Source organism: Motacilla alba, chromosome Z (assembly GCF_015832195.1).
Source record: "Motacilla alba alba isolate MOTALB_02 chromosome Z, Motacilla_alba_V1.0_pri, whole genome shotgun sequence".
NCBI lineage: Eukaryota > Metazoa > Chordata > Aves > Passeriformes > Motacillidae > Motacilla > Motacilla alba.
In genome coordinates, this window is record NC_052046.1 from 41,496,401 (window position 1) to 41,523,422 (window position 27,022).

A 27,022-nucleotide genomic window follows, 5' to 3' on the forward strand; every position below is an offset into this window, starting at 1 on the left:
ATGATTTCCCAGTCTTTCTAGGACAAATACACACTTTTTTATTTAAGACAAAAAAGCCTGAGATCTGTGCCATCTTCTATTAATAATTTTTCTTTCTTCCCTGTCATCTCTATATGCCACTTTGGGTCAGAAAGACATCTGGACACGTAACAAGAGATTCATCATATCATCATATGTGAGTCATCTTCTTCTCCTCACATATGACCAAGTGAAAAATATATAAGTTTTAAGGTAGAAAATTTAAGCTTTTGAAAAAATTGTTTCAAAAAGTTAACTTTGTATTTTTTAAAGTCATCAGTACTTCATTTCACAAAACCAAAAGCTCATATATAACTAAAGGAAAAAAACAAAAGCCTTACATCTGTGTCAGGAGGGATGCTACATTCACTATCACACTGTGTCAAACTTTCTTCCTTATTGGTATCTTTCTGTGATGCATCTTTACTGTTTTCATCCAGAACTTCCTTTCTACTAGCTGTTCTCAAATTTGGCTTTGGTCTCTGGAATTGCGTCCTCAGTAGCCAAGCTGATGATACAACAGTTTTCTCCTCTTCCTTCTGAGGATGAGATTTCCTGCAAAAACAAGCAAAAGAACAATCAAAGGCATGGGACAATATGGCATCCTTGTATACAGCTCTCAGAGCAATACCAACATTAGTGACATGAAAAAGAGCCAATAAAAACACAGTGATCATCACTAAATGCCTCTGTATCATATTAAATAGGTAAGCAAAGAAGTTAACTGCCACTTCCACTTGAGACCTGGAAGACAATTTGAGACATTTTACCATGATACATGCATTTTACAAATACCTTCCTCTAATCATGTTTAAAACTACCCAGAAGACTTGCAGAATACCTGTGGTTGACTATTTTTTAAGGAAGCACTTTAATAGGAAACCAGACCCTGTACTCAAGGATCTATATAAGTACACTAGGATGCACTGTGGAGACCAACATGGAAAAGACAATCACAGGCACTGAACATTAGAAAAGAGCATTTTTTTGAAAATTAGGCCAATAGTCCAAAGATCAAATTAACACCCCACAGCTTATAAATTTAATGCTTTCAAGCTCTTGGGGTTTTGTTAGTTAAAGTCTTGTATTGTCTTGATTAAATATGTCTTTATATATATAAAACTTTGTAAACTTTGTAATGCCAGAGTTGAATGTAATATGGTATAACACCTAGAGATATTGATAGCTTCAAACCATTCCTTCTCTCAAAAGAAGTGAAATAACCTTACCCTGTACTAGAATCTGAAACACGTTTGGAGACATCTGACAATCCCTTTTCACTTTCATTGCTTTCTGCTTCTGAGAACTTTTCTTGGAAACACAGTCTTGTATTTGAGTTCATCTCAGAATCTGCAGAAACATCTTCTAACGTCACACTGGATGGCTGAATGCCTTCATGAACTGTTAAATCCTAAAATGAATAAAAGTTCCACTCTGGTAAGATTAAATATTTACTCAATTTCTCTTCTAGGAGAGCAGGAGGAAAATGAGAAAGTTTAAATATTTTCTACAGAAACACTAAGATTTCTCTTGCTTCTTGTCATCCAACTAATACCAGCGTCTACTATAAAAGTAAAAAGTTCTTTCTCTTTATATTTTCTCTTCTAAGTGGTTCATCTTCCGAGGCATTTTTTCTTTGCATTTCTCTTTTCAGATCTGGTATCACAATACAACCAAGTCAGATATATTCCATTTCCATGTATGCTGGTTTTGACTACAGTAGAGTTAGCTTTCTTCACAGCGTTAAGTATGGGCCTGTGGTCTGGGTTTGTGCTGCACACAGGGTTGATAATACAGAGATGTTTTAATTATTGCTGAGCAGGGCTTAACAGAGCCAAGGCCTTTACTGCTTTTCATATTGCCAAGCTGGAGAGGAAGCTAAGGGGGCATGGAAGGATGGAAGGGGACACAGTCAGGACAGGTAACATAAACTGACCAAAGGGATATTCCACGTCCTTCTGAGGCATGGACAGGCAGCTTAGTATACAAAGATGGGGAAGTGGCTTTTGTCTTCCCAAGTAACCATTATGTGTGATGAAGCCCAGCCCCCTTGGAGGTGACTGAACACCTGTGCCTGTTCATGGGAAGGAGTAGAACTTCTGGTTATGCTCTGCACATGAGTGTAGCTTCTGCTTTTCCTACTAAACCTTACTCAGGGTTATCCAGCACTCAGGGGTTTATCTCAGCCCCTGTTTTCTAGCTTTTACTCTTCCAGTTCTGTCTCCAGTACTGCTGGTGGGGCAGTGAGCTGGTACTTGGTTGCTGACTGCGCTTAAACCTAATACCATGGAAAACAGAAACCAAGTGTAAAAATAAGGAGATTTTATGACTATAAATTCAGTTTATTCTGAAATAATAAATAAAGCATGCAAAGCCTATCCCTACAAATTATGGAGCATGTACCCACGTCTTTGTTACCAAGGCCTCTAATAAGGACCCAACAAAGCAGTGTAAGCAATTGCTCAAGAAACTTACACTTTTCAGGAAGGGATCATTATTTTCATCTCGATGGTGTGTAACACCTTCTTCTACTTCTCTGCCTTCCGTTGTCTCCTCTTCAGGGTCTTTTTCATCTATCAGTTCTTGCCTTGCTACAGGTCTTCCTAGATTTGGTTTTGGTCTCTGTATTCTACCTCTTTTTAGAGGTGTTTGATTCAACACAATCCGTTTGCTATCTTCTCTTAAACCAGCTGTTTCATTAGACCTGGAAAACATATATGATCCCTGAAGTATATACCACATCTGAAAGTGGAAGGAGACTTGGAGAACAAATGCTTTTTTCCCCTTTCTTTTAAATAGTTATTAATATACACTTACCTAAAATGTAATACTAGCTTCCTGAAAGAATAAAATTGGAAATTTATCTACTAGGGACTGAGAGTTTAAACTTATGTTTGCCCTGCTATTTTCCTCTTCCCATTGGTGACAGGATATGACACTAGAGAGACCTTCTTCTGATCCATAATGGACCTCTTTGTATTCCTATCTAGTCTAGAGGCAGATGGACCTAATTTAATAAAGTGTTTAAAAATATGTAAATATTCAGAGTTTTTCTTTAATGAATTCAGAAAATACATAAATGACTTCTTTATCTTACTAATGTAAAAGTATCAGTAGTGCATTACTAGAATGGTCATATTCTTCTACAACTTTTTACACTGAGCATCAAGTCACCGAGAAGGTTAATGAAAGAAGTAACTGAAAATTGTTTTCTGGCAGATTATTACATCCAGTTTATCTCCATCGATCCTCCTCAAGTATCTCCCTTTAAAAGACAAGCTTGAGGTTTTGGATTTTTATTTCTGTTTTTGGTTTAGGTTGTTTTGGGAATTTTTTTGTGGGGGAGTAATTGGGGGAAAGTTGGCTTTTTTCAGTTTTTATTTTTTACAATCTCTTCTATAAAACATATTCCTTCTACACTACAGTGCCACTTCACTGAAGAAAAATGGAACACTTAATAAATATGTGCATTACATTGCCCACATATTGAAATTTTTTCTTCCTCATTAGACATCTAACACTTAACTACATTTTAAGAAAACTTACTCCTATTGTTTAAATACTTAACCACTTAAATGGATGCATTTTAGTATTAAAAGCGAGTAGCTAAGGCTTGTTTTAGTTTTTGAGGGACTAAATTTTCACCTTTTTTACATTTACCATGACTGACTTAAAATTTAAAAGTACAACTTTAAAAATAAAAATGCTTAATATACGTTTCGTAAATTAATGAAGATTCCTATTTTGCCCTCAATTTCTGTAGTGCAGAAGTTTCTTCAAAAACTTCTATAATTACCACACTACAAAATACTACGAGAAGCAACAAGAATGGTAAATTGCAGGACAGAAGTGCTTATCTTCTAATTTTTCTCATACTTACTGAGACATTGTCTCCAGGACTTTGTCATCTTTTTCTGCAATATCTTCCCTGGTATCATCAGATCCATTAACTTGGTCATTATTCTGAACAAAAAGAGAGTATTATGACATGAACTGTCTTTCATAAAGTACAGCATCACCTAACTGACCACGTAACTGTTCGTAAGAGGTGACAAAATAGATTGCTTATGACATACAAACAATTACAGGATAAATTTCTCAGTCAGACAGGTGCAGTAAAAACTACAGCAAACACCTGAAGTTGTATGTGCTGCAGGACATGAAAGACTATTGGTAGCTGCCATTTGTGTAACAACCCCTCACCATAACTGAGATTACTAAGCAATACCACACTACCACTGAAAGCAGGTTAATTAAGTGGCTAATTCCTGTTCATACTCAGCAGCAAAAAAGTAAAGAAAAAAAGATAACATTACTGTTGTATCCAGCAGCTTATCTTCAGTTATGTTACTTTATTAAATACCTTCTCAGTTCCCCCCTTAGGCTGTAGATGGGATATTTTATCACTTCCTGCATCTTTTTCAGGCTCTTCTTTCCTTCCAGATGGCCTTGTAACATTAGGTTTAAATCTCTGTCGATATCCTCTAACTATCGTCTTTGCAATTGCAGCTTTTTCAGGTTCTCTGCACAAAGGATCCACAATAGCGACATTTACTCCATAATATTCAAGCCTATAAATACCATACAGTCTTGCACAGATTTAATTAATTTTACTTGAATTTTGTGGTCTTCAGAAAGATTTGCCCAAACTTATGCAAGTTGCTTCACATAAGAAACAAGCTTTGTTTAGTCTTACAATGCATGAACACTCAATTTATCTACGTATTAAAAAGAGATTAATTTGTCACACAGGTGAGGAATTTAACTAGACTGCATATCACAACTGCTTCTGCAAGCATCAGAAGCAGAGCCATTACCTGATAACTGAGGCTGGCAGGAAAGCAAAGCCATAGTTATCACCCTCCCCCTCTCAAATTACAGGCATTGTTGGTACTTCAATGCTTTCATCAACTTTCTAGAAAAGAAGTATATACCTTCTACTTTAGTACCACCTGGTATCATCCAAAAAATGCCAAAGTCAATTTTGAAATTTACATTAAAGCTTCACAGTTATTGCTATCTTTTTCAAGGAGAACCAAATGGAACAAATTAACAGTTACAGTCAGTTCACACTAGGAGACTGGAAAAGTGATCTCAATACTTACTGAGATGCAGTATCCAAATCCCTGTTTTCTACTTCTGTGGCATCATTATGTTTTCTTCTACTGTCCTCTTCAGAGCACTGGAATTGAGGCAGGGAATATTACTCTTTGACAAGTGTTCAAGTATCATAGTAGCAGTTCCCAAAATGTTATTTCTGTGGCTGGCCCACAGTATTCCCCACTGACAAAACAGATGCAGCATCAAGAACAACATACTAAGTAACATTCCTCTTTCTGACCTTTTCACCTGCATTTGCAAGGGTTGGAGAAGAAGTTTTGGCTTCCATTTTGTCTTGTGTTGCTGTGTCCCTCCTTCCAGATGATCTCACTAAATTTGGTTTAGGTCTTTGCAAGCGCCTTCTATCTGCTGATTTTTCAGTTTTCCTTAAGATATAAAGAAAGGTGGTATACATTATTACCAAAGAGAAACTTAAAGTCTTACATGGTTCAAGATGTACCTCAAGACCATCACAGACTGCATGGGTCAAGACACTGCATGCAGCAAGACAATAAACAGAAAAAAAACCCAATTGCATCTTTCTGATACTAAAAGACATGTTACAAAGTTATGAAAAGAGCATCAAATAAACCTTAACTTTGCTGGCTTTCAGTGGAATCGACTTCAAAATACTTTAAAGAAGTATTTCCTGCTGTTAAATAAACAGGAACATTTTTTCTATTCGGGATTCACAATTCATGTAAGGGTGAATAATTTTATATAAAAACAATATAAATCTGCCCTATATACAATGTTTTGCATCTGCCTCTTCTGCCCCCCCATCCCCTTTCAAAGCTATCTCAGTCATGGAAAACCAAACTTTTTTTCAAATACCTTGTCCTACTGCCAGCATCCACATCTTACTGAAGAATGGAGTACGTACATGACTCTCTTTGTTCTTAACCACTGCAATGGCATGTCCTGGGATTCACTCACTGACACAGCCCTACATCTTATCAATAATCTTCAGATTGGGAACTACTACCTTTTCTTATATTCTTCCTAGAACAGGACAAATAAAGCTTTGACAGTCTTTATCATAGGAGTGACCTGCCCTTCAAAAAGGGAAAGACAGAAGTATGAAAACCAACTTAGGATGAACTAGTATCCCATCTCTAATTCACCCTTAAAAAACTGTATCATGAAATAAGACGTTGATGCTCCTGCACAAATGGAAACCTTAGGCACAGACTACTTCATATATGATTTCTCAGTATAAGAAAGACTCACCAAAATTAACTTCATAAAGGAGTACAGATAATACAGCGACATTTTAGAGTATCTTCTATCTTAGAAGTTTGCACCAAGTTCCAAAGAGGAACAGTTTCCAAATAGGAAAGAAGAAATACACCATACACACAGCATGTACAGCTATTACTAATTATTACTAATAAGCTCTCATGGACAATTATGAATGTCAAAGAATTCAGTGAGACCCTTCTATTAAAAAAAACAAAAATTATATTTCACAGCCAAGCTTTACCCACAATGTGGCAGAATTTAATCATTCTCTTGCTCTTGCTGGCTGTAGAAAGGCTAGGGTTTTTTCTCAAAGTTTAGCTAAGTCTTTCTCCCTATTCCTATCTACCATTTAGATCTTAGCCAATGCACTGCTACCGAGTAATCAAAATTTCTACGAAAAAGCTTCACTGAATATGGAAAACAAGTCATCATGATCTCCTGACTGGTTCAACCTCCTATGGTCAATTGGAATTATATTCAAATTGAGTAGATACAGGTTTAGTTCAAGTGCCACCGCAAAGTAAAATAATTCTACTTACATGATTTCAGACTGTGAACCACATTCTGAGGCACTCTGCTTTCTATCTGGTTTTTGTGAGTGATGTATTCCTTCACACTGAGGGAGAAATGTTGTAGAAAAGAAACAATAAACTTAAGATGATCTTCTACTGTAATGTAACAAAAAGCAGAAAAAATTGCCACAGTGGTTGAGAGTGGAAGGGTCTGCTAGAGATCCTCTGGTCCGACCCCCTTGATCAAGTGTATTGGGCTAACCTGGGCCAGATGCCACGCACCCACCAAAGCTGCTCACTCACTCACTCCACTCTGCAGCTGGACAGACAATAGAAATTTTAAGGCAGGAGTCACAGCTGGAGCTAAGGACCAAGAGAGAGATCATTCACTAAATACCATCAGAGGCAAAACAGGCTCAAGTTAGAAATACGAAATGAATTTATTACTAACCAAATCAGAGCAGGATAATGAGAAGTAAAAGAAATCCTTAAGAATACCTTCCCCCTACCTCTCGCTCCTTCCAGCTCTACCTCCCACCCCAGTAGTGCAAGGACACAGGGAATGGGGGTTATGGTCAGTTCATCACCCAAGGCTGCTCCCACTGCTCAAGGAGAGGAGTTGTTCTCCTGCTGCATCTGGGGTCCCTCCCATGGGAGACAGCTCTCCAAGAGCTTCTCTGATGTGGCTCCATCTCATGGGCACCAGTTCCCCTCAAACTGCTGCGGCGTGGGTCACTCTTCCATGGGGTGCAGTCCTCCAAGGACATGCTGCTCCAGCCTGGGGGCAGGGCCCCTTTCTCCACAGGTCTCCCACAGAGTCACAGCCTCCTCCATCCACTTGCTCCAGCACAGGCACCTCCATGGGGTGCAGGTGGATCTCTGCATCCCCCGTGGATCCCCATGGGCTGCAGGGGCATGCTTATAATGTATGTGCAGTATGAGGCAGATAGTGCCACTTACATGCGACAGCTCTGGGATATGTTATAAGCTACCATTTGCTCAGTCTTAACGTACACAGTCCCAAATCTGTTTTAAAATTTTGCTGTTTTCTGGAATTAGCTTCTTTGCATCTGTCTCTAAAACTCTCTAAAATCTCTTCCATAAATTATGCTGAAATCATGTCCCAGAGCCTTTGTGCTAGCAAGACAAGGGCCTTACTTAACAATCTTCTTATCTTCCATGATGGTGGACTTTCACAGACTCATGGAATGGTTGAGGGTGGAAGAGTCTGCTAGAAGTCTTCTGGTCCAACCCCCCAGTCAAGGCAGCTGGAGCTGGTTGCCCAATACTGTGTCCAGACAGCTTCTCAATCTTGCCAAGGATAGAGACTCTGCAGTCTCTCTGGGCAGCCTGTGCCAGTGCTTGGTAACTGTCATAGTGAAACAGGATTTCCTGGTGCTCAGAAGGAACCTCCTGTCTTGCACTGTTTGCCCATTGTCTCTTATCCCGTCACTGGGCACCCCTGGAAAGAGCCTGGCTCTGTCCTGTTTGCACCCTCCCCTTGGGTTTTTGTGGAACTGTTGAAGAGGGATCTCTTCATATCCTTCAGAGAAGGCTCCCCCTGAGCCTTCTCTCCTGCTCCTTCAGCTTTTTGTCATAGGAGAGATGCTTCCGGCCCTTTACCATCCGTGTGACCCTTTGAGGGGCTGTCTCCAGTGCATTCAGGTCTCTCCCTACCAGGGAGCTCAGAACTGGTCAGTCCTCCAGGTGTGGCTTCATCAGTGCTGAACAAGGGGCAAGGATCCCCTCCCTTGGCCGGCTGGCAACACTTCTCCTGCTGCAGCCCAGGTCACCATTTCCTGTCTGTGCAGCCACAGCACTTTCCTGGTTCATGTTCAACTCAGAGACCACAGGGACAGCCGAGTTCTTTTCTGCAAAGCTGCTTTCCATCTGGGTGGCTTGCAGCATGCACTGGTGCCTTGGGCTGTTCTTCCCCTGGTGCAGGACTTTGCATCTCTCCATGCTGAACTTCCTGAGGTTCCCATAGCCCACTTCTCCAGCCTCTCCAGGTGCTGCTGGAGGCCAGTGTAACCTTTGGGCATCTCTGTCCTTGGGAAGCAATTCCTTCTACATCTGCCTAATCTGTAAACTTGCTGAGGTTACACTCTGCTCCATTATCTAGATCCTTTGTGGAGCAGCACAAACAACCCAATGTGAGTTCCACTCAAATCAGTTCCCAACACCGTGCCAGTAAGCGTCTGCCAGCAAAATCCTGCTCCAAGGCCTAGCTATTCATATTGCAGTCATTCACTTTTGAACAATTAAACTGTTCAGCTGTTTAAATTACCTATGAGGTAATTCATGCATGCACAGTATACTCTCTGAATACACTTATGTTAATGGACAGCCCATTAAGCCCACAAGAAATGACAGTATTTCAATTTTGATGATTTTCTTAGGCCTGTTGATTGTTTTCCACTTGATGGTGAAAACATCACAAAAACAATCCAAAAGTGGCTTTGATTTACAAACCACTTCAATGATCAAGGGCAAGATCTTGAAACGAACTGCATTAAAAAAATAGTAATACCTTTGATTCTGTAGATTCTACACATTCTGTTTCCTTGCTTCTAATATTTGAAACTGGTGACTCTGGAATCTGGCTTTCCTGTGATGAACCATCTCCAATATCTCTGGTTCTCAATTTAGCAGGTTCTGCTTCTAGTATAACATCATTGCTATCTTCAACACTGAAATAAATAAAAGCATACAGGAACATTAGTGTACTTATAGAAAAAAAAGGTGTTTCTGCTTACAGGCAGAGGAAGTTGCACAGAAAATTTTGTGCACAAAACACAATTTTGACACTAAACAACTACCCATGTTTCAGAGAATCTCATGAAATTTTAATAATATTTGCAGACTATGAGCTTTAAAACAACTTTTGTACTTTTGCACTGCAGTTATAAGATGATGTAAAAATCTCATCTGATTATTCTACACTGTTTGCTTTTAAGAAAATCAACTTTAATACAAACAACTGCATGCCAATGGTTTTTTCCTCTGATCTTTCATAACAATCTAGGTTGAGTCCAAAGGCAAATAACTGTCCCTTCATATATGTCTAATGAACTACTAAAGAAAACGGAAGTTTCTGGGAATATGTATAAAATAACAAACAATTACAATACAGCTAAATACAACAAATTACCACACAAAATTCTGAAGCAGCACTCACAGTATCATAATAAATTTTTCAATTTACCACTTTCACATTAACAAGTTTAATAAACAAGCTTTCACTTTCTTTTTAGTAAAAGTATACCCAAAACTGTACCCAAAAGCTTGGATCTCAACCAAATTCTGCATAAATAAAATGTAAGCACCATTCCTTTTCCACAAGAATAATTTTATTGCAGATAAAAATTCCAAGCATATAGTAACTCAACTTAGCAACATTATCAATCCGTACTTCAAGAGAAATATTAGAAGTTAGGATAAACAATGGTCTTCCTAAACACTCTTAAAAAATGAAATAACTTTGGGAAATTACTTTAGTAATTATGTACATTAATTTTGTAAGGGCAGCCCATTAGGGCAGAGAGTATTTTGAGTATATAAATCATAAACAGCTTACTAAACACAAGGACAGTTCTCAGAAAACTGCACATTCTGTGGCAGTTAAATGGTGGTAATCATAAATAACTAAAACCATTATTAAAACTTAAAGCTAATTTTTTGTTTTGCCCAAGCTTTCCATTATAAACATTACCTGCATAAATTGACACCATCTTCTCTCTCCATTTCCTTATCCACTGATGAACAGGCCTCTGATCTCTCTTCCTCTGTAACAGCAGTCTCATTTTGCTTTCCTTCAATAGCACAATCCACTTCTTCTCCACAGGTAGTATCACCATCACTGCTTGCATCATGTATCACTTTTTTCCCTGATAATTATTAAGAATTAAATCAGTTTGGACATTCTGGGAAGCACCTTGGAATTCCAGTAACCAAAACCTAGCTACAGTGAAGAAGAGATAATATAAGACTAAAATCCCACTAGAAAAGGTTAAGTATTAAGATTTAAGAGAACTATTCTCATCTAAAACAAAGTATGTTTAGATTTAGAATGAAAGCTGATTTTAAAAAACCTTGTTCCACAACCTCCTACAAGGCAGATCAGCAACATAAATCAAAGACCAAATTCTGACTTTAAAGTTTGCAATGACTTTCTATAAAATTTCTATTTGAAAATTTGAAAGTGAGCATTTTTGCCTCTTACTTTTATTAGAGGACTTCCTTTCTTTAGCAGTTTTTGAAGGAACAGGCACTTCTTCTGGAATATTCTCCACTTCCCGTTCAAGATCATCTTTTCTCTTCCTCTTTCTCTTCTTTTTTGCTAATGCTGGCTCTAATGTAACCTCTTCTTCTGCTTGTTCAGAAATGCCCAAAGATTCCTCATTTTCTTTCTCAGCTGTCACACCATCTGCTTCTGTTTCTGCATCAGAAATTCCAGCTTTCTGAAGTTCATCTTGATCATTAGCAGCTTCTGTGCTGGCAGCTTTTGCTATTGAGAAAATATGGTTCTTGGTCAATAGACTGGTGGAGTACTAGGAGCCACAAAGAGCAAAGGCATTTCTACTAAAAACATTTGTGTACTCATGCATCACTGCTAATACACTGCCAGGTGTATGAGCAGAAGTGGGGAACATCAGTCACTGACTTGCCAGAAAAGCGTCAGCATTTCATACAAAACACATTCTGTGTCAGGGACAACACTTCACCAGGGGAAAGTCAATATGGGATGTAAAGCCAATTTAGTAAATGTTACTGTGCCTGTGCTTTTTTGCACTTTATACAGTCACATTTGGATTCAGGGAAAAAGACATTGCTACTCCTATAAATAATTTGTGTATGTGTGCAGGAATAGGTGATAATGGTTACAGACTGTATGCCATACAAAAGCAATTTTTCATCACGAAATGTGTAACAGTTGATCATTCTAGCTTGCATAAGGAAGCTGAAATATTATCTAGGTAATAATTAACTAATTATTTTCTGGGTTTAATGAGTTAAACCCCCCTATTTTTAGGACATTTTGTCTTGATGCTCTATTTAACCACCAATAACTTTTCCTTTCCTTTTTATTCATCTTAAATGAACTCATTTCTCTGTAATTAAGAACTCCAAAATGCAAGAGAAGTAGAAAAGCATACTCACATTATTTTATGCATGACATACCTTTAATCTACCACTGAAGTGTAGAAACAAGATTTCTCTACATGGTTTTAAGTCCTAATACACGAGATATTTTACTTAATCACATCCAAAACCAAGGGTATAGAAAAGCAGCAACTACTTCAATTTTAAGAGATCTTTATTCCTAGCTAACATCCTCTTTAAAAAGATGTTCACTTTTTTGTTTCACAATACCAATTACAAAAGGATAGGTCCTTGTGGAACAAACAAGTGAACAACACCACAAAATTAGCAAGAAATGTATGAAATGAAATCAGTATAACTGCTTTTAATTAAAGCACATCTGTCAAAGGTCCTTTCCCAGGTACCGAGGTAGTAAAACACCTCAGTAGTGGGTAGTGGTAGTGGTAATCAACAGTGGTAGTGGTGATCAACAGTAATTAAACGTAATCTTTATTTTGAACAGACCAGAAAGATAAAACAACTTTTACATCATTTTCTGAAAATATTCATACTGCTCAGACTCAGGAAGTCAAACTACTATCAAAGGAAAAACATAACCCTTAAAAGAAGAGACTTTTAAATGCAAGAAAACTTTCAACACAGAAGAGTTTGCCAAAAATATTATTTTGGCCCAAAAATTCTGTAAGTGAATTCATTAGCAACTCATGGAGATATGTACTAACCGGTAAATTAGAATATCAGCACTTTGCGGAACAGCACCATTTTCACCATGGTATCATGCTTCTGCTCTGTTACTAATTATTACCATCCTGTACATCAGTAAACTACATCTGAAAAAGTTCCACTATGAAGCTAGGATCTTCTTCTCCTGTCTACAACAGGGAAGGAAAATGTGATGCCCTACATGATTTCTCCTCTGCTAGCAACACATTACTGACCACTGCCCTGTAATGCCATCTCAAGCACTCTTTTAAAATACCTTTTGACTTCTTCTGTGGCCTTGAAGACTTTTTTTCTTTTGGCTTCTGGCTTTTAATAGTCTTTTGCTTCCTCTTTCCCTCATCTGCTAAGACCTTCTCAAGCAGCTGGGCAAAGAATTCAAAATCAAATGGTCGTTTTTCTCCTATCAGATTAAAGCAAAGAAATAAAACAGATTTCAAAGTTGATTATTTTTTTCAAGTTTCATCTCTGTAAAATAATCAGGGATGCATGACAAAATACTAAAAAGCAAAGGTCATATACATTTAAACAGAGAGTTGTTGACAGTATTTTCTATATCACTTGAGCAGGGGCTGAAGGTGACATAAAGGTGACTGGAATATGGTAGTTTGGCTTTAAAAAACAAGTTAAAAAACTAAGTAGTTAAAAAAATTTAAGGACAGACAAATCATAAACTATACCATAGTACCAAATAATGTCTCAACATACTACTGTAGGACATATGTACATCATTCAACTAAAAAAAGAAAGTGTTTAAGGAGTCTCAAAGCAGTTTACAATAGATAAATGTGCTAGAAGTTCCCATGAATAAGAAGAATTATCTTCAGCTGAATATACAGAGAAAGCTTATATTAATCTCATTAAGCAGACATCCAGGAAAGATAGACGACAAACCTAAAGATCGTTGTTGTGAACTATGCTTGTTATGGAAACCTTAGATTCCACAGCTTCTGGATTCATCTATGAGCAAAAACTTCTAAGTAATTCAAACAAGGCAAAGCACAGAAAATACCATCAAAATAGATGGCTACCACTTAATGACTCATTTTAGGGTAGGCAATATTTACTTACTGAAAGCTTTGTCTATTCTCCATCCATTAGTTTTTTCCTCACGTTTGAACTTGTTCTAAAAGCAAATGCACAGTTGTGTTTATTATTAAGCAAGAAATGAAACAATATGTTGCACAAAATCGCAGCTCAAGCTAAGCCTTCAGTGCGACAAACCAACTACAGTGTTGAAATTCACATGCATATCTACAGAACATAAGTTTGTAACTAATTTTTAAATATAAAATCTGTTACCACAGCTTATCACCAGCAATACGTTTTTTTATTATTTTCTTCATCTTTTCCTGACTTTTAATCGGAGCAAGGTTTGAAATACCAAAGACTTTCCCAGCTGTGTACAACAAAAAAGATCACACAGAAGCCCCATACCATACAGCCATTTAGGCCTATCAGCATTCTTTAACTAAAACAAAGTGTGTTTAAGGATGCTTGATTCAAGGAAATTCAACCAGCATTTTAATGTTTCAGACACTTACAACCTCTTGAAACAGGTATCAGAAAATAAGCACCACTGAGGTGAAAATTCAGACCAAAATTATCAACACTAGTAGAGGAAGCACAGGACTGCAAATAAGAAAAAGTAAAGTAAAATCAGATGTTTAATTTCTTTATTGAGTGCTTTAATTTTTACCTTAATTTCTGCTCTGGCTCTGTGAGGAAACAGCCGCCCAATCAAGGAAAAGTCTGTTCCTACCATACTGATAGCTAAAAAGAACATGTCTGTTTCTATAAGGGAAAAGAAAGACAAAATTACACACACTTAAATATTTACTAAACCATCCTTCTTGCTATCAGAAATAAAAACAACTTGCAAACTTAATTTCATAAGATCAGTAACTCTGAGGTTGTCTACTGTAGCTGCAAGTCCAGGTGAGTATGTATGGAATATGTTTGTTATTTTACTTAGGTCCCTCTAATAACATTGGCTGAATGAACTATCAACAGAAAGAATTGTCTAAACTGTTAGAAAACTGCAGAATGTGAAGCGTGCTTTCTAAAGTAAAGTAAATCAAAGCTAACCAACCCCAAATTGTCCATGGCCATTTTTATTACAGACATGAGCACAAAGAGAAAACAGAAAAACATCATGTAAATCTAGCATCTCCATGACCAACAGGAAAAGAGTGCATTCCAAAGAGACCACAGTGAATTTTGAAGATAATTTTTCCATCTATAGTGGTAAAAAGTAATTTCCAATCATAAAAAGTCTTGCACAGTGTTTTAAACCTAGAGATAACAGTCAATTCACAGCAGGGGTAATGAAGAGCCCAACCTACCCACTCATAAGAACACAGCTGTCCACTTGCACTGAAATACCTTAGTCCACACAGAAATACCTTACACAATCTATTCCTGCTCATGCTGGAAGAACTTACTTAAGCACCATATAGAACTCAAATATCTGTAAACCAGAATCCAAAATTATGCTCTTGGTAAAGCAGACTAGCATTTTCTCAGCATCTAAACATCCATGGCAGAAAAAAAGCACAGGCAGCCTGCAGATTCAAAGGCTGGATTTTTTTTTAAATGCCAATTTTCAGAGTAAATACCACAGCCCTGCCTGTTGTAAGAGTGTGGAGGGTTGAGATTACATGAGATGCCATGTAAGCAGATCCATTTACCCCATTGGGAATGAAAACTCTCAAGCATAAAGCATAGGTGAAAACTATTTTCTGTGGACTCAAAGCTTGAAATCAAAAATATATTCACCTTTATTTGACCATGGCTTTGTGTAAAAACTTTTCCTGAAGCTAGAATATGTAGTTGTAGAGCCACGCTCAAAGATGGGATCATTTTCTTCAACAACACATGGACCTTTTGTTCTTAGAACTTCTACAGTTAAGCTGGGAAAGAAAACACACAAGAAGACTCACCTCAAAATATTGCTAAGAAAACACATAATAGATGTTTATAAGATAGCTACTCAATTTTTTTTTCACAAGTAAGCATGTCTAGTGTGTAATTAATTTTAATAACTACACTAACACATACTTTAATGGGAGAATGCAGCAAGAAAACACTATCCTATTCACCCTCTGTAAGTAAATTTGCTTTTTCTGTTTTATAAGATATAATACAGACAGAACTAATCAAGTAGCTTAAAAAAATTACTTTTTAACATTTGAGAAATGTTTTTTGTAAAACCATGACAGCCTGTCAATATCTTTCTACAATACTTTCAAATTCTTTTACCTTGGCATAAATTTCATGTTAATACCTTTGGGGAACTCAGAAATTTAATGATCTGCTTTTTAAACATCATATTCTAAGCAAAGTTACTGAAAACGCTGGCAGGAGAATAAAGCAGCAACAGGCAAGATGCAAAGCTGGAGCAAATCATACTGATAACCAAAAACCAGTAAACAGATACATGTTAACTATGAGAAGCAGAAAAGTCAGCTAAACAGAAGACATTTGGAAGTTTGACAAATCTTCAGTGTTCATTCAGAGTAATAAAATATGTCATCTTCCTCTCTGCCTCCTTCCCCAAAAACATTTCTCATAAAGTATACCACTACAAAGACGCAGACTACTGCTGCTCATATTTTGCCACATCCTTGCACTGTTTCCTAAGTCAGTGTAGCTCAGCTCACGAACATAAATACACTCATATTCAACCCTGCCCAAAGTAGTCTTCTATTTACAAGCTGAGCAGCAATGCAGTACTGCCCATGAGTCAGGGCACAGAATTTGTCACCTTTCTTCATCCAGAATGATTGAACCATCTTCTGCTACTTTCACACGAGGAACGAGAAGTGGGCCATCCTGACTCTCTTCCCCATTCTCTTCTTCCTCCTCCTCCTCTTCTTCATGATCAGGAATACTTTTCTCTTCCTGTCTACAATTTTTAAGACAGCGCACAAAAATACTGTTCAGTGTTTTGAATTGCTGCTCATTCACCAGACGTTCAACAATTTGATGAACCACCCAGCAATACAACACATAAAGAAATCAGTCAATATGTGAACTTTGAAACCTGCTTTTTATTCTACTGTAAAATGGAAAACTTAACGTTGAAAGCAAAATGTTCTTTAATTACCATACCAGCCAAAATTGCAATTTTTATAAATTACACTGTGATATTTGAACAGTAAAAAAATGTACATCCACTTTTAGTATTATCACAGAAATGCAGGTTTTTTTACACCAGAAAAATTTTCGACTATATTTCACCATCAAGACTTACTCTTTCATTTGACTCAGTGCAGAGCTTCTTTCTGTTCTCTTTTCTTCTACCAATGAAGACCTAGAATGTCATAAAAGGCTAGAGATGATTGTTTGTACAGATATATTTCTTTCTTCCATGAAACTGGCTTTTAGTGCACAATGGATAAAGAAACACAAAGCTTTTTTTTTCTTCAGTTCTTTTTATCACGTCTAGATTGAACTACACAACCACCACTGCTTAGTAAATTTTGCCCTTTTTTGTACAAGCAAGGACAAAAAAAATATTTCAAGCAGAAATCCATTGTATGGATACAGGCAACGTGAGAGCATCTTGCTTTTTACCTCCTTGGGGACTATTCAGTGTAAAAGAAAAAAATAAGGGAAGTGATAAATAAGCATTAAGAAGCTAATAAGTAAGTGATAACAAGAAGCTAATAAGTAAGTGACAACAAGCATTAAGAAGCAAGCGATAACAGATGATACCAGAAAACTCATCTACTAGTGAAAGAACAGGACTTGGATAACTGAACTTCTATTCATGTGATTGCTTTAGGTAGTTGCAGGAAAAAGGCCCTGCTCTGCTCTGCTCTGTCTGTGGCAGTCTGTGCAGCCAGCTGTATTAGTGAAACATGTCAGTGGAGCAGCAGCAACTACAATCATCCACGCGGAGTGTAAACACCACTAGGGTCTTGCAGTGCATTTTGCACTTCAGCACCTAGAAGGAGAAATGCTTAGCTCCCTAAGTCCACTGGGTCTGGTGTGCAACTATCCCTAACAGCCACAACTAAAAATTTTACAGCAGGGAGTTGGAAAAAAAAAATTCGACTAGTCTGTATTTCTGCAGAGATAAATCAACATTAGGGACAGATTCACGTTTGTGTATTTCAAGAAGTACATTAAGCTCTATTCTCACTACTGTACTAGAATTACGCAGATGTGAAAAATAGAAGCTAGTCTAGAAGCTTTTGTTACCACTGCAACAACACTGTATCTGTGCTAATACTCCATATTGAAGTATTATAGAGGTCGAAAAGTAATTTAACCTAGTAATTAAAAAGTTATACTTACTTCATAGGATTGTTTTCTGGCAGATAGTATATTAAGTCTCTCATGGTCATTTTAGAACGATCTGGTGGAGAACGTCCTTCAATTACTGGAGGCCTGTGTTTCAACTTCTTCCATACAAACCAAAATGAAACAAAAGAAAACAATAAACATTTAGATTCACCCTGAAAATATTTTATATTTCACAAATTATTCCTACTTTTTTTTATTTATTAAGTACCCCATTCATGGAATTTTGTTGTTCACACACACACACACACCCCACTACCAAGAACCAAAACAAGATTATCCTTAAAGTGTCCCTTTATCAGTGAGGGCATTACAGACTCTTAAGCCACTTACACTTTCAGAAGCATTCAATACCTGGCACAAATAAGTTAAAAGTTATTCAAAATTACAGAACTCCAACAATGATTAGCTTGAAAAAATATTCCCAAAAAAATATCCCAAATCCAAGCTTCTAGCAGCACACCTCCCTGCTGTATTGAGAAACTTGCAAAATTAGAATGTTGACTAGAAAATAAAACCAGGTGTCATGCCAAAAAGACTTGTGGTCTAATCAAAGAAAAACTTAGGCAATTCCTTGTAAAATCTGTATTATTAGGGAACAAAGCGCTGCTACTACTTATAAACAGAATAAACACATAGGGAGTTATGAGGTATGAAAGATGACTAGCCATGAGCAGCTGACAATCATCAGAAAACACTACTGCAAGGAGATAATGTGTGCAGGGTGAATCAAATGTCTTGCCCTTCACAGATAAACACTGCTCAACACAGAGGCCTTACCATCCGCTCTTTCTTCAGCTCTTCTTTAAGCATTTCTCTTAATTTCCGAGCTTTGAGGATCCTCTCGCGGTCAGAACATGTTCGTTTGACTTTCTCAGGAGAAGGTTTCAGAAGTAGCTTTTCCTCCTGTGTTCGTGATCTTTCCTGTGTTGGTCTCTCCTTGAGAGGAGAGGGTACATTCTTCTGCAAGCTATCATCATTTTTCTGAGCAGCTACACCAACAGTTTGCTCTTTGTTCGCAGACTTTTTTAGCGGTGAAAACTGCGGCACTTGTGGCACAGGTGTTTTCTTCTCAGGAAGCATAGGAGACTTTACAGAGCTTTCAGCATTACTCTTTTCTGATGGGGAGGGATCCTTCTGAAGTGAAGCACTGCCATCAGAAGCTTGTGATGTTCGCCTCTGCGGTTTTGGTGCAGAATGCTGAGCTGACGATGGTCCGGCTCTGGGTTTGACAAGATTTGGCATGGTGGAGATACGTTTTCTTCTCTGTGTAAGCATCTCTGCAGGTTTACTAGCTCCCCCAGCGCCACTTGTATTGTCTGCCTTGTCATCACTGGAAATTTAAGAAAGTATTCTGAAGTTCTTTACAGTGATAGATTTGTTACTCTTACTTTCAAGATGTGTTTATGGGCCAACCAATATAAACATTAGGCTACAGGAAGGCAGTTATGCACAAGAAGCCATGCTAGGACCAACATGTAGCTGGTACTTCATCATCAAATAATCAGCTCTAAGAAGTGACATATTATTTTCTAATACTAATCCCTGATCTACAAGCTTTCAACAGTAACATATTTTCACATCACACCTCTTTTTTTGGAAGGCTCTCTCCTTTTAGCTGAAAATACCAGTACCATAAAGCTTTATAAAAAATTACCCAGATAACATAGGCAATATATTAAAAACACTTCAACAAAGCTGTATGTAACAGTGGTTTGATGACTTTTATTACAACAAAATGAACACTCCTCTTACACATTTGTAAGTAGATGATATGTAAACTGTGACTTCCAGAAAACCTTTAGCAGTCAAACTGCTGCTCACACTTAACACAAGAATAGCTCTTAGCTTCCCTGGAAAACTTTGTATGTAAGTACTTCTTCTATCACTTATGCCAAAATAATTTTCAAAGTGCAAGTAAAATTGCCCACCATTATGATCATTCCAAATCTGCTGACTCCACCAATGTTCAGCTTCATGGCTGCTGCTCATAGTAAGACTGCAGTATAATTATAACTGAGTCATAAAGAAAGGGGTTTTTTTAATTTTATGTTGGAACTATGCCTTGTTTCTGTACATAAGGACAACCATGGCTCACTTACATATTTTTAAAAATGGTCAGAAATAAATGCTTTCCAAGAAATATAAAAAACTATAAACACATAGTCAAACTTTTCACAATTCTCTCTGTGAAGTAATTCACAGTTACTTTCTGTGATTCAGGCAAATGCTGCACATGCTGTATTTGCATTTAGCAGCCTCTGTAAATGGCTGAATCAATTTGTACCACACTGAGTTCATGCACATTTTTAGTACAGAACACCCTTGGGCAAAGAGTTTAGAGGGCTTATCACTTGGTGCCTATACAGGCACCAAGTGTTTTGAATGAGATCTTGCAAGTTCCACTCAACACCCACTGTTCTTTTACAGCAGGAGACAATGGAGTCTGTCGTAGTTTGAGAAGAAGTGAGTTTTTAGAAAGTGGTGGTAGTCAAACCAATAGGTGCCCAGATGTAGATATTGGCACCTGGTTTGACTATTGAAGATATGAATTTGTTTCTGAGAATACAGGGGTTAAAAGCGAGAGCTTTTAGGGGATTGCTCTTTTGGTTCCGGTCGGTGGAGGAGTTCAGACCTCCCCTGCCCAGCTTTGGGCTGGGCGGGGGAGGGGAAAGCCATGCGGCCGAGGGAGGTGGGCCGGAGCCTCGGGCAGAGGACGGGAGGCGATGGTTCCGACGAGAGTGAGTTCTTCACAGAAATGGAAGGGTGGAGGAACTCAGAGAGGCAGCGGGCAGCCCCCCCTTCTTTAGGAGAGAGAGAGAGTGAGAGAGAGGTGCTAGTGCTATCTTGAATTTGATAGTATTGGCCTGGCTGAGGAAGAGAAGTGGGGGGGGCAATGGGAAGCGTGCCCAGTGAAGAGTGCAGAGCTGGTGTGGGAGTTCGAGATGAACAGAGACTGTAATTTTAACCCTTCTGTGGGACAGTGGAAACCTGGCAAATGCTGATCCTCCGGGAGTCGAAAGAGGAGAGAGACGGATGAGAGGAAATATAAAAGTGTGATGAGAGCTGTGCAAGTAAAAAACAACGAAGAGAAATTAAGAAAATCCTAAGTAGTAGAAATAATAGAGTGGCTTTTAGCTGAACTTTTTCTTATATAGCCATGAGCAGAATCTTTCCTATAATACAAAAACTGCATTTTAGGGGGAGGCGGTGCCAAAAAAGTGATGGTGAGACCCCTCGGCCCCAGGGGGTGAAATATTAGAGGGGACTGGTGTCCCGAACAGGAGGAGGCGGTGCCAAAAAAGTGATGGTGAGACCCCTCGGCCCCAGGGGGTGAAATATTGGGGGGGACTGGTGTCCCGAAAAAGAAGTGAGAGACTGTCATTCTCTTCTGGAACTGGGCAAGGCATCCTTAAAAGGGAAAACCCTAAAAGCAGCTCTAGTCCATATACAATAGTAAGAGCACTAAACATAAAAAAGTCATTCTTCATTCACCTTCTCCACACCACCTATGTTATATGGAGTTTTTAATCAGAGTGCAGAACTGGATTTCTGAACAGTTAAATAAAATCCAACAGAAAGTATATTAAAAAATTAGAATTCTCTTACAGAATTTTCACTTCCCTGATATTTAACAAAACTTATTCAGTATATAGAAAATAAAACAATGTAAAGTGACTGATGCTACAGACACAGACTTGAGCAGCTGTGAGTCAAAAGATCAGTGTCTGCCCCTCCACTTCCCCTCATGAAGAAGTTGTAGATTGCAATGACGTCTCCCCTCAGTTTCCCCCAGGCTGAACAGAACAAGTGACCTCACCCACTCCTCATCCAGCTTTACCTCAAGGCCCTTCACCATCTCTGTTGCCCCTCTTTGGATGCTCTCTAACAGCTCAATGTCTTTCTTATACTGTGGCACCCAAACTGCCCCCCAGCACGCAAGGTGAGGCTGCCCCACTGCAGAGCAGAGCGGGACAATCCCTTCCCTTGCCCAGTTGTGATTCTGTGCCTGCTGCACCCAAGGACACGAGTGGCCCTTCTGGCTGCCAGTGCACTGCTGACTCATGTTCAACTTGCCACAAACCAGGACCCCCAGATAATTTTCCTCCCATCTCTTGTTCCCCAGCCTGTCCATACACTCAGGGCTGCCCCACCCCAGGCACAGAATCTGGCACTTTCCCTTTCTGAACATTATATGCCTGGTGTTTGCCCAGCCCTACAATTTGTTGAGGTCCCTCTGTAGGGCCTCCCTGTCCTCAAGGGAGTCAACAGGTATCATGTGCATTTTGAATCATGTGCAAACTTACTTAATATACCTTTGAAACCTGTGTCCAGGTCATTTATGAAGCTGTTGAGGAGCACAAGGCTGAGGATGGAGCCCTGTGGAACCCCACCAGTGACAGGGCACCAGTCTGATGTCACCCATTCACTGTAACCCAACCCATGAACCAGCTGCTCACAGATCACATGTGTTCATCCAGGTGTGTGCTGCATGTTTTGTCCCGAAGGAAGGATAGTATGAGAGCCAGTATGGAAAGTTCTACTGAAATCCAAAAAGATTACATGAACTGGCTTCCCCCGGTCAGCTAGGTGGGCTACCCTATCAGAAGGCTATATGGCAAAGGCCTGTTTTTAGGCCATGAGAATAAATCAAGAGTGCCTTTCAGAGTCACATCAATACCTAGTTTTGAAACTTAAAATTATAGTACACTGATGCACCTGTTAAATTACAAGCACAAAAGTCTTTTACAAATCTGCTGAAACAGCTACAGTAGCATCTAAGCAAAAAATAGTAAAAATTTCTTCATTTAGAAAAAAAAATCACATAGTAAAAGATCCAGTAAGGGGATCGCTGTAACATAAAAATGTAATAAATACAACTTGAAACAATGACATCCTGAAGCACAATGCCAAACAAGCAAAGATGTAAGATACAAGTTGAATAAAAGGCAGTATGGGCTTCCTAAAGACATGCCATGCCAGCTAGTCTGATACCTGAATTTCCAGCCACTGAAACAGAAGACACTAACAGTGTTTCATCATACTGCCGTAAGGGGCAAGCTTCAACTAAAAGAACAGAGGTATTTATGAATGACTCAAACCCAGCTGTACAAAAGAAGTGTGAATGTTGGTCTGAAGAACAATTATCAGACTGAGGACATGTCCTGAAACACTGATCTGTACTGCCTTTGGTGGGGACAGAGTTCACTTCCTTCACAGTAGCTCACATGGTGCTGTTTCAGATTTGTGACACAACAGGGCTGACAGCACACCCCTGTTTTCAGCTAATGCTGAGCAATGATTGTGCAGCACCAGGGTTGTTTCTCACACTGCACCGCGGCTGACCACACTGGGGATCATCAAGAAGCTGGGAGGGGACACAGCCAGGACAGCTGATCTCAGAAGACTGAAGGGCTATCCCACAACATGTGGCATTGTGCTCCTCAGTAAAAGCCAGGGGAAGAAGAAAGAAAGGACATTTGGAGTTATGGTGTTTGTCTTCCCAAGTACCTGTTATGAGTGATCAATCCCTTCTTTCCTGGAGACAGTAAAGCACCTGGAGGTAGTGGTGAATGAATCCCCAATTCTGCTTTGCTTATGTGTACAGGTATTTCTTTATCTATTGAACTGTCTTTACCTTGACACACCTTTTCTCACACTTTTGCAGTTTTGATTTTCTGCCCATCCCAGAAGGCTGGGAGGGGCAGGAGTGTGGGGAAGCAAGCAATAAACTGCGTGGAGTTTAGCAACCAGCCAGGCTTAAACTACAACAGGGTGGTGCTCAGGGAGAGCCAGTCCTAAGGCCAACTTTACCATGTGCTTCCATCACAATAAAAAGCCCTTTTAAATCTTAAAAAATAGGCAAAAAACCCCACAAAAAGGGAGAAAGTCCTCCCTTGCCAATGTATAAAGAAATGAACACAAAAGAGCAAGTGCTGTAGGAATGCAAAATCAAACTCATCTGGTTACAGAGCACACAGAATTTTTGCTGCAGACAGCAAACCAGGGCTCCTGGCTGCTGTGGAGCCAGAAATAACGCATGTTGGACCACACTGGGCCCTACCTTTGCAGTCTTCACTTACAGAATCACAGGAGCAATTGGGCTGGAAAACACCTCGAGATCGTCGAGTCCAACCTGTGACCCAACACCACCTTATCAAGCAGACCACAGCACTAAATGCCATGTCCAATCTTTCCTTAAACACCTTTCACGAATGGTGACTCCATCACCTCCCTGGGAAGCCCATTGCAATGCTATTCCAAGCATCTGCTGCACAACGGCAGTGAAGAAACGCGGGTTCATCTTCGGCTGCGAACACCCACAAGTCCTTGTCTGACAACCCTGGACACGCAGTCACCGGGCACCGACCGCACGCGTCTTCCCCGAGGTCTGCAGGACGAGCCAGCGCCCTACCACAGCACCGACAATCAGACGGTGACAGGCCACGACAACCAGCGCTACGCAGAGCCACCGCTACGTCCTTGGATCCGCCGGGTCCCTGCCCTGCACAGCCCCGTCCCGCTCCCGGGGATCCGCGGCCCAGTGCCGCCGGCGGCCCGACACATTGCCGTGCCAGGGAGAGCTCGGCGGGACTCACCTCTCCGCCCGCCGCGCGTCCGCCGATTCCGCCGCGGTCCCTGCTCCGTCCGCCGCCGGGGTGTCCGGACCTGGGGGTTCCGGCGGCTCCGGGTCCACCCCGCCAGCGCCGGTGGCGGCGGCCCTGCCCGGAGGCCGCACATTGGGTCGCACGGTGAGACGGGCCCGCCGGAACATGGCGGTGGCGCCGGGAGAGGCGCGCGCCGGTCGCTCCGGGGAGAGGCGCGCGCCCGCCCGCGAGCTCGGCGGCGTCAGCAGCGCGCGGCGGCGAGGGCCCGCTGGTGCCGCGAGCCCGGCCGGCTCACGGCGTGCCGCCCCGGCGGCGCGCCCCGCGACGTCATCAGCGTGCGCCGACCAGGAGAGGAGAGGCAGGAGGCGGAGCCTCTACGGCACAACCAATAACGGCGCCGTAGCCGCCTGTAAGGCCGCGGCAGCTGCGCAGCGGGTTCAGCCGGCTCTCAGCAACTCTCCAGGTGCCCGCTTTGCCCCCGCGCCCAGGCTGCTACACTAGACCCTCACACCAGGCCCGGGCGGACGCCCCGCACGAACTGCGCAGGGCTCGCGGCCACGGGGCGGGAGGCGGTGTCGCGCGTCCGCTGATTGGGCCGGGTCCGCGCGGCGCCGTGACATCAGCGAGCAGCGAGGCGGCATAAGGGGCGGCGGCGGCGGGCGGTGCCTCAGACAGCTCCGGCGGTGGGAACTGCGGCCTTGTGGTCCTCAGGCGGGGATAGCGGTACCGGTGGCAGCCGTAGCGGTGCCTCGCGGCCTGATCGTCTGGCCATGACCCGTGAGTACCCGGGGGGCTGCTTGGGGCATGCCGGGTAGCGAAGTGGGCGGTGGGACTTGGGCCGCTCTCCTGGTCGGTTCCAGGCATGGGCGCGACGCCGAGAGCAGTCCGGCTGGGGGTCGTGCCTGGGCCGGGGTCTGGGAGTCGGCCGCTCTGTGAGGCCGCTGCCGCCTCTGGCGCTTTGCGGACTTGGCGTCCCACCAGCGAAATCTCGCCTGTAGTGAGTGCGTGGGGAGGAGGCTTTTTCCCACGTCCTGCCACCGACCGAAGCTAGAGGCGAAAACATCTTCCTCCGCCTTCTGGCGTATCAGTGGTGGCGGGACCGGGGGGAGAAAGTAAGGTGATGATGGGCTTAAATAGCCACACTTCATTTCAGTCCCGGCTGCCGCCTAGACTGAAAATAAAGGACTTTGATATAAGTGCTGAACATTGAATACTATGCTGTTTAAGCTGTGTTTGTTGAGGCTGTTGTTGAAAGGGCAAGAGCGGTCGGTAAATCGTCACCGTGTTCAGTGCTGACGAACAGCAGTGCTCGTACACCCGCTCTAAAATGGCGGAGAACTGTGAACCGGACCCGGGATGCTCCGGCTGCCCTGACTGCTGGGAGTGCTCCTGTGCCTTCTGTTATGTCTGGCAGTACAGAAACTCCTTGTGTTTAATTGAAGCTGTGCTTTCACATTCATCTCGAAAATACACGGTGATGAGGGCGCACTGTTGCTGAAGTGCAGCTGAAGACCTGAAACGTAAACAGTTTGTGCACAGAACATAATAAAGAAGCGCATTTAGGATTTTTATTGGCATTTTTCTTCTCCTGGAGTGGGAAGAGCAAGGACAGGTTGAAGTAAGGTGTATGTCTTGCACAAGCAGGCCAGGATGGGGATGCTTGAGGAGCAGTGTATAAAAGTGTATAAGCAGGAGGGTACTGCTCTTTTTGTAGTAGTTCATGCTTGAATTTCAGGAAGCTGAATTGTCTTCTGTTGGGACAATTCCATGGAAGATTTAGGTTGATATTATAGAATGTAGAAAACACCAGTGGTTCTCTTGATGGTAGGGACACTTATTCAGCATCCCAGATGAAGTAATGGGACCAAATTGTCCTTGGCAATGTTTACTTGGAAGCACTGATGGTAGAAGTAAGTTTTTCTTCAGAGAGTTGTTTGGTATTCTGTGCTTTGTGTGCATTCTGTATTGCTCAGCTTTATCTTCTCTGTTTTGCTGTGCCTGCTGCTTTTCATTGATACAATTGAGTTCTGTTCCTAAATTTAGAACCTTACCGTGTGTATGGAAAAACTCTGCAGAGCCTGTTCTCTTGGGTGTTTGCTTGGAAAACAAGGAAGGACTGGATGGAGAGTAACTGCTCATAAGGAAGTAAAAAAGTGAGGTTTGGGGGTGAGGGTAATTCTGGCTTTAGTGGATTGTTTTTACTTCCTCTCTGTTTTCTTCACGATAAAAGAAAATACTTCTGCTTTTGGGGGTTTTTATTGTTTTGGTTTGGTTTTTTTTTAAGCACCGTAGAAGAGCTCTTTCATTGCTGCCCAGTCCTTCATATAACGTTCTTGCCTCCTGAGCACCACAAAACTCAGGAACCATTTATGGCCTGGAATGTGTCATCTGCTCATGAGTCATCAAGTC

The 27,022-nt window shown here is 40.9% G+C and overlaps 1 protein-coding gene across 5 annotated transcripts in view; it reads right to left on the minus strand.

Moving 5' to 3' along the window:
* Positions 1-24,928, minus strand: part of BDP1 (B double prime 1, subunit of RNA polymerase III transcription initiation factor IIIB) — a 53,630-nt gene extending 28,702 nt beyond the window's left edge. For 3 of the 5 annotated variants that reach the window (XR_005255160.1, XM_038123464.1, XM_038123460.1), the window contains exons 1-20: positions 24,605-24,928; positions 18,786-19,338; positions 18,000-18,106; positions 16,951-17,010; positions 16,462-16,632; positions 15,474-15,607; positions 14,395-14,489; positions 13,767-13,821; positions 12,955-13,098; positions 11,095-11,379; positions 10,585-10,759; positions 9,403-9,562; positions 6,900-6,976; positions 5,360-5,504; positions 5,124-5,200; positions 4,382-4,541; positions 3,899-3,981; positions 2,494-2,722; positions 1,248-1,429; positions 360-573 (exon numbers count right to left, since the gene is read on the minus strand). Coding sequence is in view for 4 of the 5 variants with exons in the window: in XM_038123464.1 (XP_037979392.1) it covers positions 360-573; positions 1,248-1,429; positions 2,494-2,722; positions 3,899-3,981; positions 4,382-4,541; positions 5,124-5,200; positions 5,360-5,504; positions 6,900-6,976; positions 9,403-9,562; positions 10,585-10,759; positions 11,095-11,379; positions 12,955-13,098; positions 13,767-13,821; positions 14,395-14,489; positions 15,474-15,607; positions 16,462-16,632; positions 16,951-17,010; positions 18,000-18,106; positions 18,786-19,338; positions 24,605-24,780 (3,282 nt within the window). In the remaining variant the exon portion in view is untranslated. The remainder of the gene's footprint in view (positions 1-359; positions 574-1,247; positions 1,430-2,493; positions 2,723-3,898; positions 3,982-4,381; positions 4,542-5,123; positions 5,201-5,359; positions 5,505-6,899; positions 6,977-9,402; positions 9,563-10,584; positions 10,760-11,094; positions 11,380-12,954; positions 13,099-13,766; positions 13,822-14,394; positions 14,490-15,473; positions 15,608-16,461; positions 16,633-16,950; positions 17,011-17,999; positions 18,107-18,785; positions 19,339-24,604) is intronic. The other 2 variants (XM_038123461.1, XM_038123462.1) reach the window with 2 other exon arrangements.
* Positions 24,929-27,022: the final 2,094 nt, after the last annotated feature.